This window comes from Nilaparvata lugens, chromosome 12 (assembly GCF_014356525.2).
Source record: "Nilaparvata lugens isolate BPH chromosome 12, ASM1435652v1, whole genome shotgun sequence".
Lineage (NCBI taxonomy): Eukaryota > Metazoa > Arthropoda > Insecta > Hemiptera > Delphacidae > Nilaparvata > Nilaparvata lugens.
Window position 1 is genome coordinate 6,153,987 of NC_052515.1, and position 16,466 is coordinate 6,170,452.

Here is a 16,466-nt window from a genome sequence, read left to right on the forward strand (position 1 = left end):
CGTCCAAACTTGGGTCGTAGAACTCGAAATGCTGTAAACTTAGAATATGAACGGGAAAATCAGCAGCAAGGAGATATACGTACCATTCAATTCCCAGCAAGCTGCATTTAACTATAACTAAAAATGCAAACTGCTGCACAACTAACTAAGCACATAGGAAGTCCATATTCAGATATAAATGTAAATACTGATTGTATTGAATGCCACCTGAGGAGGCGCGGCTTGGTGATACAAAGTGTTGATCTTATGGAGATTGCCTTATCACACCGCGTTCCACGCCATGCCCGATTCAGTGTGTGTGAGTTCTTCCATTCAAACCAATAAGCAAGAAGCACGTAAACAGAATGTCGCATCGAGCCTCCTCAGGTGTGCATCCAGCTACAGTTTTTTAAGAAATACATTAACTATTTGGCGGTAGGAAGTTCGCCGGGCCAGCTTGTTCTGAATAATTGCCGATCTCACATTTTCGTTTATACACACAGTAGCAAATTTAAGCATTTCAAAAGTAATGTAAGAATAAATCACCTATTAATTAATGTATTCACCCACATGTTCCTGATAATTCATTCTCATTTTTTCCATTTTTCCCATAACATCGTTTGAAAAGTCGTTAAAAGTTGTAGTTATTTCTCCATATTTTGTCGTACACAAATCTTTCATTTCCTGCAACCAAATATATAATTTAGTAATACCAATAATATATAAACGAATAATTGCTTGCAACTTATGAATAGTTCCAATTACTTTGGTAATTGTAATTGGCAAATATCATTATAATATAATTTACGATTATAACAATAAGTGAAGTTATGACAAATATTAGTATTAAATAATAATATGTTAGCTGTCATGAACTTTAGAGTAATAGTTCATCCAGTTTCCATTATATTTTGTAATTTTTTCGAATGAATAAATCTCTCTTTTAAATTATTACTAGGAATAAGTAATATCAATTGGAGTGATCTGGAGCTTAGTGGATAGAGTGCTTGCATAACAGCTTAGAGATACCGGGTTCAAATCCGCCCATCACCAAAAGCTTTTGACCAGGTCACTCCTGTGATATCGGATGGAGACGTTAAACTGTCGTTCCCGGCTGAAGTATGAATGTTGTAAGGGCCATTGACGGCTTAAATGATGTATTCAGGCGAGGTGGAACCTTCCCGTAAGACACTCCCCAGCACTAACAAAGGCATAGGAATTTACTTTAGTAATAGCTTGTTTTTTCAGAATTCCCGGTTCTAAATATCAGACAGATCTTCATCAAAACATTATTAATTCACTTAATAAAATATAAAACCCGGAATTTAGGTGAAACAAATTAAAATTTCCGGTATGAAACTTGCCACAGGACCAACTATAATTATGATATTCCACAACTGACACATGGGTCAGAGCAGTCAAATTAATTTTACCCGTCTCATATTTTATATAGAAGCTTGCCAAAAGAAATAAGAGAGGCGGAGGTGTATAGTCTAGCCGTGTACCGAAGGGGGTGTGGATAGGTATCACATTGGCTGGGAGGCAGCTGAAGCTCTGCTCCGCTCACGTTATATCCGATAACTATCAGAAAGCCAGAACTATCAAAGGATTTATCATATTGATTTTTTTCCTCCATCAATTCATTACATTATAAAATAAATACAGGACGCGAACTCACAGCCTCCTTAATTCCCTGGGATTTCTTGGCCTGCACAAGAAATAAAATCAATCCTAATTTTAGTTAATGTTTTTCTTTTTATCTTTTATTTCTTAATTAAGTATCATGTCTTATTTATTATTTTACTATTTGGTGACGCCCTTTAGCGTATTTAGATTAAGTCTAGTTTTAAATTAGTTTTAAGTCTAGTGGTAGTTGTAGTGGCGAGGCCGGCAGCTGCTGCGCCCTAGCGGATAAGTTAGTATTTAGATTATTCTATCGCATAATCGTTAGTTGAAGTTGTCAGCTCGGATCGGACGGTGAAAAAACAGGATATTTGCTGTTTTTTCGATTGTTGCCGTTGAAATTCAATTTTACACGTTCGTCGTTGTGTTAAAATTATTACCGATATATTAACTGTCCCAAGTTGGGGAAAAGTACAGTTTTTCCTTGTTATTTGTGAATATATAAATTGAAATATTCAACTAGTGCGATCGGACTTTGAATTGTACAGCAGTGTAAAGTAATAGTCAATATAGTAAAGTTATCTTTCAAGCAATTTTCGGACTGATCAGTAATTAAATTGATGCCAGAATTAACATACATCGGAAAGGGGTAGCAGATATACAAGAGAGGCCAACACCTTTTCCCAACTCCGTCTTGTCCTGCCACAAACCTAATTCCAATTCCTGGAGTAAGTTGGTATTTAGTATTTGAAGAAAACTACTTGCTGGTGAGTAACCAAATAAGTCACTTCTGGTATAAATTTAATGCTGAAAATATTACTTACTACCTTCAATCTATTAATTATTGCTCTCTTTATTCTAGCATATTATCATTAATATTTTGCTCTTTATATTTATCGACAGTCCTCTGCTCTCGCTTGTAATTTGGGCTATCCAATATTATTCGAATTTTTATTTAATCCATTATTATCATTATTCTATTCTTAAAGCTTATCTTTTCTATTATAATTATCCTATGTTGTGACTGCTTGTGTTGTCTATGGAACTCTCCTCTACACGCAGACGTTTAATCTTTGTGAAGGAATTCCGTAATATTGAGATTTTTCATGTTTCACTGTAAATAATCTTTATTCTTACAGCTTGAAGACCTTGAAAACTTTCAATTTTTGGTTTCATAGCTACAATTATTATCTTCAGAAGTATAGAACCTATTTATTGAGCTACAAAAAGCAATCTGGAAATTGAAAAAAGTTACCTGGAAACAATCCAATCGTTGAGAGAAGCTTTGCAACTTCTCATTTGTGTCCCCAATCATTCCTTGTATCTAGGATAGAGAAAAATTGAATTGAAAATACATGTATTTTATTGATTTTTAAATATTTTTAAAAATTGTAGTCGAAGCATTAATCTGATCCAGAATTTAATAAGCTTAGGCCTATTGGTATTAAAAATAGTTGGTTACCGGTTATTGAATGAGTAATTGTAATAATTAGTTTTTAATGAAATAGATCACAAAAATGAAAATTAGTGAATGGTAATACGTCATACATAACTGGTAGATACCGTAGTAAGATAAGATGAAGTAAGAAAGTGGAAAAGTAAAATAAAATTACCTGGACTATGAGAATTTAAGAAGTGGCATCTTTCCTTTAATGAATCGTTAGAATTACTATTGTAGTTTGAATGGGTAGATATCGATACTTAGGGGTACCCACAGGGAGGGGGAGAGCTTGTACGCTTAGACTTGGAGCCTGTTCACATGACAGCGATTTACGTTCGGTTGTCGCGCGGTTGACAAACCGAGCGATTGCCAGGTATAGGGAAACACATGGTGCCGTACACATGCATCGCTCGGTTTTAGTAGTTGCCGGCTAATCGCGGCGGTTGTAGTTTCCAGTTCAACCGCTCGGTTGTCGTTCGGTTGCCGGGCGGCTCGATATACTAGAGCAGGCATGAGAGTGTACACATGTCTTCAGTCAACCGAGCGGTTTCGATCAGAGCAGTAATATATGTTTACATATATGTTTAAGTTTATGATTGAGTACATACCGCTCATGAATCGCTGTCATGTGTACGAGGCTGGCAAACCGAGCGATTTGCCAATCGAGCGACAACCGAGCGTAAATCGCTGTCATGTGAACAAGCTCTAAGACTGAGTCCTTGAAATTCTAAGGAGGGGGGGGGGTAAAAATAAAATATTGGGGGTCCCAAAAAGAGATCAGCAGTGTTTAGAATGACCACTGACGGCAATTCCACCAGTAATTGTTTCAAGCAGGATAGCAGCTGAATTTTTGGAATTTTTTTTTAATTTCGGGAAGGGAGGTGCGTCCAGGGGCTTGTTGGTGTGATTGGGAGGGTGGTGGTTAACTTGCAATGCTGTAGTTATATTCTGCGTATTTAATTCTTTGTATAAAATTCCAATTTTTGATAGTGTCTCAATATTCCTGTACTTTTTGTATTAGTACTTATTTATAATGAATCAGTGTAACTATTGTGTTATGGAAGTAAATTTTGGGAGAAATCCTGTTTGCTTCCATTTTTTTATGCATAAAAAATTATTTTGAAGTACTGCTACATTATTATTTCATTAAGTTTGATATAACCTTTTACCTACTTCCATCAACTTCTGATCCTTTAGCTTCTCGTTCTCTAGAAGTTTCTGTATGAGTTCCTGTTCTGGTGACAGCTGAGTACTTTTCGAGTGAGACAGAAAGCGGTTCATGTTTCCCTGCAATTCATTGAAACACTTAGGCTATATAATTATTCATTGATGAATACAAAAGACTAAAATTATTATTACAGATACAGTCAGAGACTAGTGTTTTTCATTTGAGATTGAATATTTGAAATATTTAATCAAATTTCAATCTCATATTTAATTTAATTTCAACTCAGAATTGAAAATGATTGAAGTTCTTGATGATACTATATTTTTGGCAGAACTGATTAGACTTGATTGTTTGATAGAGTAGCCTACAGTAGTAGGATAAAGCTGCGCTTACACCAAAGTTATTTGTGCAACTAGTGCGCAAAGTGACAGTTTGCTGCACCGAAAGAAACGTTTACGCCCGAGCCGTAGGCGAGGGCGGAATGGTTTCTTGAGTGCAGCAGAGGAACTTTGCGCACGTATTTCACATTAAGTTTTTCCTACAGTTACCATTGAATATGAAAAGTGGGTAATTATGGGTAAAATTGCCTGAAATCCATCAAATGTTTTTCTGTGTAATTTTATTATTGATAAAAACCTTAATTTATTGTCAAATTGAATAAAAATGTTGTCCTTGGTTATAATATCTAATACTAATAATTAGCGCGTTGTGCTTCGTTGCACCTCTGCTCACTATAGCAGCCCAGTCACTGTTACCAACTTCATTTTGATTTTGCTGCACTCTTGCTCCATATAACCTACTAAGTATTTTGCGTTGCCATGTTGCAAATCTGGAGTGCAGAAAAATTTTTCCCGCACTAGAGCGGAAAAGTGATTCTTTGCGTTCTGTAATCAGTGCAGCAATGGCCACTTTTCAACGTAACTGTAGGAAAAAGTTATTAACAAAATGGTAATAACTTAATCCTTATAGATTCTATTAAATTGAACTTAGCTTATCATACACATGATGAACATATGTGTTTGTCAAGTTCCGTTCAATCAAATAGAATCTATAAAGATTACGTTACTAACATTTTGTTAATACTTTGATCACAGAATACAGCAGAATATTGTATTCACAGAATACAACAGAATATTGTATTCTGTGCTTTGGTGTAATCGCAGCTTAAGGTAGTGACAATATTGAAAGACAAATAAGCAAACAGTGCTTTGTGCTATGAGCTTCATAATGTTAAAATACTTCTGATAAGAATATTTAAAGTGGAAAAATCTATAATCATTGATAATAATTATTTATTGTAAATACGTGCATTAAAATTTTTAGTGGTTCTACTCTAACACATGAAATATAGTCTAACGGTTTTTGAAATATTTTGATAAGTTTATAAAGTCAATTACATTACTGTACTATTATGGATATTTGAATAAACTTATTTTCATTTGCAATTTGGAAAGTCTACTTACATGGTTCTTGAAATCATATATTTTTTCCAGAATATCAAAGATGTTTTCCTTATATTTCAAGAAAATGCCAAATGCGATCAGTAATAGCATGGAGTATGGTATGAAGGTGAGAAGAATTGTAGTGACATCTGCAATATAATGTAGATATTGATTGATAAATTACATATTATTTCCTTCGTAATTTATTAATTTTTATAAAAAAATGATGAAAAACTATAATATTCTCTCTAATTATATTCAAGACTAGACCTATATCAAATTAGAATTTTGCTTATATTGATAAGAATCAATTTGTTCGAATAGAATTTTAGCATTGGTGACATAAAATGAGATACATTTTTTAGTATGAAATTTTACAACCAAAGTAAGCCTATATTATAAGAAAACAAGTGGTTTTGAAAAAAACTCCAAAATGACTGAAAAATTGAGGAAATAAGGTATGCCATAGTCAGATTAACTTAAAACTGTCAGCATTTCTTAAAAATTGTATCAATACTTATCAGTAAAACAATGCTCACAGTTCTAGAAAACCCACTATAGGCTAGATAAATCAATATTTCTTTTGGAAAAATAAAATACATGCTCTAATGGTCAAATAATCTTAGTTGAAAGAATAAAAATGTCATGTGAATTTTCAGATTGGAATTTTTACCGTGTAATGTATAATCCCAGATAGTGGAATCATCGTAATAAATTGCCATATTTGAGAGTGTTGATTAGAGTACTTAGCAATCATATGAAAATCACTGTGGAATTTGATAACTTGAAATTTTGGACTCTGAAAACAGAAAACACAAAATTACTCTAATCAAATGCATATATAGCATTAATGTTCTAATAATAATATAAATTAGAGCTATCCATTGAATATTTAAATTATGAAAGTGAGATTAATTTGAATATTTCTTATAGAAATATTTCAATAAATGTGTAAAAACACCGAGTCAATAATTTTTATAGTTACTCTAATTAGTTAAAAAAGATATATGAAGCAAAGGTGGATTAAATATTAGAAAACAATTCACAAAGTTTTTATAAAGCACTTAAATTCCAACATACCTGTTTTCCAAAATTTTTACTTGAAAATTTTTGATGATTTGTTTGGAAGTGGTGTGGTTTGAATTGTGTCTACTTGTAAATGTGTATTTCTGTAACTTATTACATTTCCAATACTTTTGGCTTCTTATTACTCTTTTGTGAAAGTAGGTATTAATACAGTTGATTATTTTCATTTGTATAATGACATCATGTGTGTTCTTTATATTTTATGAGCAACTGATAATACTTATCTAAAGAGTCAGTCTAGATTTCAGCTCTTTTATAATATTAGAAGCATAATTGCTTCAAATCTATAAAATTAAAAACATTTTATTGCCTGAGCTTTCAAAAATGAGTATAAAGGAAAATATAATTGGTCCAATAAAGTTTTAAAAGTTTGTATTAGGAATATTTAAAAATTAAACTGTTATATCCAGTGAATTTTAACCTTTATGAATCTATTGATAGATGTTTAATTGGTTAAAAACAGAAATCCAGTACAACCTCTTGACGTTGAAGTATTATCAATAGTGTGGGAAAATGACTAAAAGTTCGGAAGGCAGGATTATCAGAAAAATATATATCGGTGGAAAAGAACATGAGATTCTGTATAGTAAGTAGGCTACTAGACCAATGTAATTGACTAAATATTTTATTAAAAATATAAACAGAAAGTAGGTACGTAAATGTGAAATAATTACTTTAAAAATAAGTGCACTAAATTGGAAAACTAATTTTCTGCGTTTCAATTTTGAGTAAAATTTGCAGTTAAATAAATGACTATTCTTTAACTCAATTAAAATTTTCAATATAACATATTAATAAATAAGGTATAAAGTTGTTGTGTTATTGTTGATATCCATAAATAAGCTGCGTTTACACAGAATTTATTGACACATTGTTTATTTTTCCGTTCTTATAGATTCTATTAGATTGAACGCAACTTGACAAACTCATATGCTCATCATGTGTATGATAAGTTATGTTCAATTTAATAGATTCTATAAGGACGGAGAAATAAACATTTCGTTGATAACTTTGGTGTAAACGCGGCTTAACAAATGAAAAGTACTTGATATTGCCAAAACCACTGATTTATCTAAACAATTTGAGATTCCGTTCCAGTTTTAGTCTACATTGAGATACATTAGTAGCCTAATCTAATGCTATAAAAAAGAAACTAGTATCTCAAACTGTTTTTATAAATTAGGTGTTTTGAAAATATCAAGTAGTTTTCATTATGAATAAAATTGTTTTTGAATTGCAATGCTTTTTAAAATAAATAAAACATACAATTATTGTAATAAACTAGCTATTTTAAAAATATTAAGGCGCTTCAATTTATTTCAAAGTTGTATTTGGATTGCGATACTCTTGTATTATAAATGAATAACATTATAAGTTACAGTAAGTTTTCTGATTAGAGTCTATCCTACTTTATGAGTCTATTCTCATTCTCTTCTTAATATTTACAGGTGAAAACAAGCTGGAAGAAGAATTTAATAAAATAGACGAGTTAGAGGAGAGAAAAATAAAAATACAGGATTGTTTAAGGTTAAAAGTTGAAGAAAATGAAAGAATTGAGAAGGAAAATGAAAAGTTGATATGCAATGTGGAAGATGAAACGAATGAACTTATCAAACTGAGAAGTAATTTTATTCAGACAATTTTTTTCTCTTTCAATGTATAGCTTCAAATTTCTCTTTATTTGAGTTAGTTACCTATTAGTTATATTAGTTAAGTTATATTTTTAAGTACGTAACAGAAATATTGCAGAATAATGTTTTACAGTGTGTCCCACGAAAGGTGTAACAGCCAATTACTATAGATTGTACATGAAATTTGCAACAATAAAGGCCCATAAAATTTCCTTCTATCAACCTAATGTTTTTGAGATACATAGATTTTTCGATATTTCAAAAATAGTTGATAACAAGAAAACTATAAGTTAAAATATAATTTTAAGGATATTGAAAGAAAAACACTTTTCTAATAAGATTCATATATGATTTGTTTCTTTGTTTGAAGTAGGTATTCCTTGAGTTCAAAGCAAAATATAATTTAAGTATAATTTAATAAATATAATTTTTGAATAAAGAATTTGAATAAAGAAATTAAATTAATAAAGAAAGAATAAAGAAAATTTCAAACAGTTTGAACGCTAATGGAACGTTGATGATCAAAGGAACAAAATTTGATTCATTTAATTTAATTATATGAAACTTATTTGGAATTTCTTATACTTTCCAACCATATCTATAAAATTGGATTTTGACTGTTAGTTTTCTAGTTATCGATGTGCTTCAGAAATATCGAAAAATCGATATCTCGAAAACTAAGGTCGATATAAAGAAATTTTACTGTAATTTTTTTTATTGTAAATTTTATGTAGAATCTATGGTCTTCGGATGTTACATTTTTTGTGAAACACTTCTATTGTATTGAAATCATATCTAAAAACGTTTGGGTTCCAGCACAGCTCATGAAAGATCGTGAATATTATGAACTGAAACGAACACAATTTTGTAAGAAGATGATGCGAAATCATAAGAGATCAGTTGGATTACTGACAGAGGATTCAGTTGAGTCCATAGCTTCTCGCCTAGAGCAGTCTGTGAGTAAAGTAGGCCTATATAACTTATGCAGAACATTTCTTAATCCATATTCCTGATAGGCCTGAGGAGTCCATATTTATAAAATATTGATCAGGGAATAGAATTCCAAGAACTTTATTGAAAACTTTTATTCACAACATTATGTTCCAACATCTTAGAGCACCCACTTGAAAATGACACTAAAAGATGTCGAAAGATGTTGTGAATAAATTTTTAATAAAGAGTAGATCTACTGTACTTGGATTCTTATTCCCTAATAATTAAGAGTTAAGAGTAGCCCACATTAAAAAGTTAACTATAAAATATTTTATGAAAGATCTTTGATTGTATAATTAAGTATCATTCATAATATATCATAATTGATAGCTTGATGGGCACCTAAGGAATTGATTTACCTTGTATTCAGTTTCACTTATTCTGATATATTTTTTATGATTTATATATTATGTTGAGAAGCTTCATCATGATACTTTTACAATCTTTGTCTAAACTTCTATTCAATTCAATTCAATTTATTACTTGTCATGGCTAAACAATGGTAAGCATAGACAATAGTCACGTACATTAAAATTTTAACATTCATTTACAAAGTAAGACTAGATAAATTTTTAAAATTGTGAAAATATAACATTTGAAAACTTATAAATAATATATCAGTTGAAACTCATACTTATATAGAAACAATAAAATCTGGAATCATTAACATTGCACTCGAAAGTAACACGACAGATTCTTAATACATTTTTTCAGTCATATTTTGTTTTTCTCTAATCAGTTTATTAGGGATTGCCAACTATAGGGACACTGGGCTATCAACCAGATTTTCAGTCTTGTCCTGAAAACTGCCAGTGTTTGAGCCTCTTTCAAGTGTTTTCTCAGTGTTTGAGCCTCTTTCTAAATCAGAGAATTGGAAACTGCGCTACGGTACTTTTGAAAAAATGCACACTGAATCCCATAAAAAGCTTTAAAGTCCTGCTAACATAGACGCGGGTTAGTAGCGGTATTTGCTGCCTTACTTTTTTTAATATTTTTTTGCTGAGGTTGATGCACACATGAGCTCTAGGATTGTGCTTGGGTACTCATGTTCAAAATGAGAATCACTTTGGGTAACTCAACAGCTTTAGTTTCCTTTCATGGATGAATTTAACATGAAATTAAATGATAATTTCTCCACAGAACTCACTTCCTTCACTGAACTGTAAGAGGCTGCTGTACTTGTACAAGCAATGGAGAATGATTACTTACAACAATTGCGAGAATTATCTTCGTCTAGATCAGTACAGAAATGAGGTGATATCAGAAATTTCAACTATAAGAAGAGAGTTCAAAAAGGTAAGACATGTTTGTCCCGTTTGTTTTAATGCTTGAAAACTCTGTAAGAGATAACTTGAAGACCGTCCTTGAAGATAGAATAAAAACATTTGTAGTGACTTATTTTTTTCCTTCCAAATTCACTCTTAATCTAGTATGGACTAGCCTATAGGATCTAGCTTCTATATGAGATGATTAGATATATAAATATGAGAGATTATATGAGAAGTCTGTATATGAGCATATATTGAGCATATATGCTCGAATTCCTATATCTTTATATGATGTATGATATTGTGAGTTATTCACCTAAATATACATTGGCAGATGTATTTTATAGGATAAATTTCAATGACTTGGTTTTTTGTTGGCTAGGCGAAATTCGAAACTCTATCAAGTCATAAGGAGAGTACTCTGCAATATCTCTATCTCATTGGTAAACAACGGACTGGAAAAGGACAGATCAAGATGCACAAAAAGAAGGAGAATGACGTAAGTTGAAGCAATTTCCCCAAGGAATTACATCGGAAAATATTCCAATTTGATTTATTCCAATGTATTTTTAATCGAAAACTGTGTTTATTCACTATCTGCATTCATTTTTCATGTAATCTTGAAATATCTATCAAATATCTTGGGTACCTGGAATAATTATCAATAGATTATTCAGTAACCGCTTTTTCTTGATATTCATAATAATTTAACATGGAATTTTATTGACATGCAGTCTACAATGCATAATTCATTATCTGATTGATTTTTAGTAAAGCACTTGAGCTTTGACTGCATTGAATATGGTAATATTTTCAAGCATAAATATAATTATCCCAATTAATCACCTACTATAAAGCACAAAAATTATTAATGTTATATAATATAATTAATAATACTATAAATTATAATTAACTCAAATTATATAAATCATAAGGTTTCTATCAAAGCTGTATATACTGTACCTATATATATATATATATATATATATATATATATATATATATATATATATATATTGTGAAGCTCTTCCTGGGGGAGTCACTCTCACCTCCAAGGACAGGACAATACACGTAGGGTGATGTAATGCTGTATTTAAATGCCTCACGTTGGGCCGGCAAATCATGTGGTGCGTTTTTTAACGGCTTCACACATGTAGGGTGAATCTTACACTGAGTCAGTGGTGTAGCGGCTATAAATTTTGCAATGGCGTGTGAGTACGCTGAGTGAACACCAGACTGATTGACTCACTACAAGACTCAATACAATTGTCGGAATCGTGGGAGGCCTAAACGCTCGCTCACCCTTGATTCTTCTAATGACAGATTGTATAATGATGAAATTTTTATAAGTGGTGTAGCGGACGCTAAACACTGAATACGGATACCTTAAAATTATTACCTGTGAAGAATGAGCATACAAAATCATACAGGTCGAGCAAAAATCCCGATGTAGATAATTTACGGGACTGCGTCTCTAATAAGTTCTGAAGGATTAAAAAATACGGTATTTGAACCAAATATCGTTCAGAATATATTTCGAGAACAGAGTCTTGTCGGGTTTTAAGCTCTATTGTAGGAATTTATATGATCTATGGCTGCCTCTGCTGTACAATTGATGCATTCGTTCCTAAGTCGAGGTAGGTAACAGATAAAAGCTGATGTATGAGCAGGTAAGGACAAAGAATAAATATCTCGATCTGACCCCACTCGCTACATCCACTTAGACCTGTTCCAATATCCAGCTTAATTCAATTATTCCAATGATCGTATTCGATCGGTTCTTGATGATATAGAATGTATCAGACACAATAATTGACAGGCTTAAGAAATAATCGAACTCAGAAAGCGAATTAACAAAACTGAAATATATTATAATAAAATATGTAATCATACAGTGCAGGTTCAGAATTTGATTCACAGGTTGATAATAATTTAGCATTAACAGAATAGTTAAAAATTTTCTTGTACTTGCATGATACCATGCGTGATTCAACAGAATTTTACAATTGATAAAATTGAACAGTTTTGAAAAAATAGTGAAAAAATGAATTATAAAATATTTTAAAAAATTGCTCGGGGTCGTGGTTCTGGCAGCGGAGGATAGCTAATCAACTACAAGTTCTTATAAATTCAATATGAATAAATTCTAGGCTCTTAAATGCTAAAGCGCTTGTCGGCGTGGCCAATAATTTAACGAAGAAAAAATTTATGTTTCTGCACTGAAATATTTTCGAAGCGTAGATTGGGGCCCCTTTTAAAACTTATAACTCACGTGAATTTCCTTGGCGGTCGTGGTTTTCTTCTTTAGATCAAAAATCGTTTGATCGGCGGCAATCCAGGCTTCGGTTTCAGCACGTGGGGAATTTTAATTTAATATTTCCTTCACCAAATTAATTATGGGATAATTTACTTTAAACCTTTAAATTTATCGATTGAGGAAAACAGAAATTTACAAATAACAAATAGATTGGCCTAAAATATCGGCTCACAGATAGAACATTTAAAATCGAACAAGAAATTTTCACAAATAGGTCTTGGTAACTATAAAAAGAGGTCTGAACGGTGAGGATTTCAAAAGGGAAGTGCTGTCTTTTCTCTAAGCTTCTAGGCTAGACCTTGCTTCTCAGAATCTCGATGTAATAATTTGCATAAAAATTTGCCATTGGTAGAGCGCTTGTGACGTAGACGTGACGTCAATGGCAGGCAGTAGAATATAATTCTTTAATTACAATAATAATTCAATTTGTGTAATTCTTAAAACTGCTTAATCTTATAGACATAGTTCCTCTCATACAATGTACATGTGCTAGCGTAAATGATAAGGCAGGGTTGGTGTCTGATAATAGATTAACATGTGTTGCTTTCAAACGATCACCTTCTTGGTGCTATTTCGATGCACCGTGATTGGCTTAGACCTGCCAAAGAGATTTAATTACCATGTGGTTCAGTTGAATTAAATCATTAATAAATTAATATTCTTATACAATTTTTGTTAGGTTTGAGACTGTTATAATTAATTTCTGCCATTTTATCAATAATATAATTTCATGCTATGACCTATTTAGTTACAATAAGACCTGACATATAATATAATTTCTTAAATAATAAATAATTTCAACGATAATACATACATTTTATTTTTTTATTTGAAATTCTTGGTCCTTTATTGATAGTTTTATAATTTTTAGAAATGGTATTACATCTTGCGTGAAGCCAGCATGACATTGACAATACTTTGAATCAGTCAGCTGCGTTCGAACTGTTTTAAAAACATCTGATCGATAGTAAACAAAGTGTAACCTCAAAATCAATGATCAATTCATAAACTATTTGTGCTTTATTTGCAAAATAATTATAATTTTATTGAATAATTTTTTCTAGAAAATCTTCAGTACAGAACGGTACTCTTATCTAATATACAGTTACTGATAAGTAAGCTTTATCGCTCGGTCGCTAACTATTCCTTTAACAAATTCTTTCATTTTAAAAGGTAATCACAATTTTTCTCTCTTCTCATGAGATCTATTTGAAAGATTCATCACAATATATATATAGACTATTTAAGCACTCCTCTAAGCATTGTGAAAATTACAGACAAACTTGTGATGTTCCACTGTTTTGTTTTTGTTTGTTTGTTTTTTCTTTGAAAACTCATTTACTCACATATATTATTTTACAAAAAGAAACTGACGTATAAAATTTTCTATGTATCCAATAAGATTTGGAAGAGGAATAGTAAAAGCTTAGCTTAGTTTTTCTCTTTCAAGTTATGATACCTATGTATTATTATAGATTACTGTAATAATTTTATTGATAATAAATGAATGACTGATTGATTGATTCAAGTTATTTTTTTTATTATTATGAAGTGGGATTATATTAGAAATAGAATCTGGTCGAAATTATATTTAACTATTTTTTTCTGCAGATAGTTGAGCGCATGAAATTGTTGAAAATTGAGAACGAAAAGTTGAAGAAATTGTTTCAAGTTCTTTATGACCGAATTGGTAGCGTTGATGATGATGATGAAGATGATGAACATGATTTCAATCATGCCAATGGTGAAGAATCGAACAAGATTGTTAATAAAACTAGTTCTAAATGCCATGATTCTGATAAAAAAAGAAAGCAGAATGTAAATAATGAATTTGATACGAGTGTGACCACTAGCAGTTCGGAAAGTGTTCTATTTGATGATCCAGGCGTCCATGAAAAAGACAGCAGAGTTTCAATGAACGACTCGTACAGCTCCGAGAGCTATGACAATTCCTACCTAGCAATGTCCAATAATCGTGCAAACTATTCAATCTACAACTGTACAAACTCTGAGGTTCAACTGAACAGAAACACATCTTTGGAATTGAATGTCAGTGACAGTTTTAGCTCCTTGTATGATTTGAAAAAGTCTAGAAAGTTGAAAACTGATAAAAGACGTGTAAGGTTCCGTGAGAAAGCAGTCTGCATGAATGGAGATGAGGTTAGTGAAAAAAGTAGCACTAGAACAATTCAAGAGGAAGAAGTAACCGCGCCCGGTGTCACTTTGGGGAAAACAGAGGAAAATAATTGTGAAGAAGATAATGTTGTTCAGAAGGATTCAGGTTCAGTTGAGGATCTTGTGAAGCAGTCTTGGAAAGATGAGTTTAGTGGAAAGAGTTTGACTCAAAGAACATCATCGTTGCACAGTGATACAAGTGGCAGTCTCAATAATAAACACGATTCAGGTATTGATAATGCTTCGAGTGGCTCCAGTTTGAGAGATTTGAGCCTGGACGAGCTGATAAAAGTACAGGACAGAATTTTCAAACTAGAAATGAGTTTGAAGCTCAACGACTGTAAGAATTACTCAACAAAAGTTAAACTATGTCAAAATGATAAAACTGATTGAATCGGTTTAAAATAATAAGATTTTGAGATATTTGTTTCAGAGTATTCTCGATGCAATTACCGTATTCTAAAAACTTCGTAAAACATAATTAAAAGCCAAACTTCTACGGTACCTAGGTCTATATCAAAATAAAACTGATTGAATTGATGGATTCAATAGCTTTCAAATGGAATTTTGATATTACAAGGAATATCAGTTCATTATCTTGTGAATAAAATCCAGTAATTGTCTAAGAATCTGGACAAGGTGTTATTTAAAGTTGGAGTTGAAAACTCCTCCTTTTAACTTCCTCCTTTTTTATGCTATATATAATGCGGAATTATTGCCATACCGGAAATTATTCTACGATTTATTCAACGGACTGGGGACAGGGGGATGGACCAATCTGTGGATGTTCATCAACATGAACTAACATTTGCTCTATATGTTTGAAGAATTTAGATCCGAGAATTTAAAATAAATTATGAGATTCATGTGCATGGTTTTATTATTACTCATGTATAGTTATAGTTTTCTAAAACCGACTTACAGGATATAATGTACCATACAAAGAAATGAGATGGACTTCAATGTAATTTATATCAATAGTACATCTATTAATAATTGTTGTTAGCGGTGGAAAAAAGATTTATTTTGTATTAGGTACTAAGTAACTGGTACTTTTTCATTATCTAGTATATCTTTATTTGAACAAACATTCATAATTTAAATGATTAGGTAAGAAAAGGCGAATCTAGATCGAGCTTATTTCTCTCCCAAACTTGAATAAAATTCGATAGTCTGGAGAACGATAGAGTGAGACCATATTAGGCGTTTTATCAGGACAGGAAGATTATTCGCAGGACAAGTTCTCCGATTGGCTAATTGAGTTGACGCTCGGGAATCAATAGCTGATAATCAGCCAATCGTAGAGCTTCCTGCTCTGCTCGTAAAAACGCCTAATATGGTCT

The 16,466-nt window shown here is 31.7% G+C and overlaps 2 protein-coding genes across 9 annotated transcripts in view; one reads left to right on the forward strand and one right to left on the reverse strand.

Annotated features, from left to right (window-relative positions):
• LOC111052964 (nose resistant to fluoxetine protein 6-like) overlaps positions 1–16,466 on the reverse strand; it is a 29,832-nt gene that overhangs the window by 913 nt on the left and 12,453 nt on the right. For 2 of the 8 annotated variants that reach the window (XR_005572611.1, XR_005572614.1), the window contains 5 exons: positions 6,327–6,452; positions 5,675–5,802; positions 4,206–4,330; positions 2,858–2,926; positions 526–663 (listed from right to left, as the gene is read on the reverse strand). The gene's annotated coding sequence lies outside the window, so the exon portion shown is untranslated. Of the gene's footprint in view, positions 1–525; positions 664–2,857; positions 2,927–4,205; positions 4,331–5,090; positions 5,133–5,674; positions 5,803–6,326; positions 6,453–6,733; positions 6,886–16,466 lie in introns of those variants that run through there. The other 6 variants (XR_005572616.1, XR_005572615.1, XR_002606205.2 and 3 more) reach the window with 6 other exon arrangements.
• On the forward strand, positions 6,913–15,989 carry LOC111060277 (anaphase-promoting complex subunit 6-like). Its single transcript, XM_039438809.1, has 6 exons — positions 6,913–7,325; positions 8,188–8,361; positions 9,187–9,326; positions 10,504–10,659; positions 11,014–11,130; positions 14,560–15,989. Exons 1-6 carry the CDS (start codon positions 7,253–7,255, stop codon positions 15,514–15,516), a joined length of 1,617 nt encoding a protein of 538 aa, XP_039294743.1. The 5' UTR covers positions 6,913–7,252; the 3' UTR covers positions 15,517–15,989.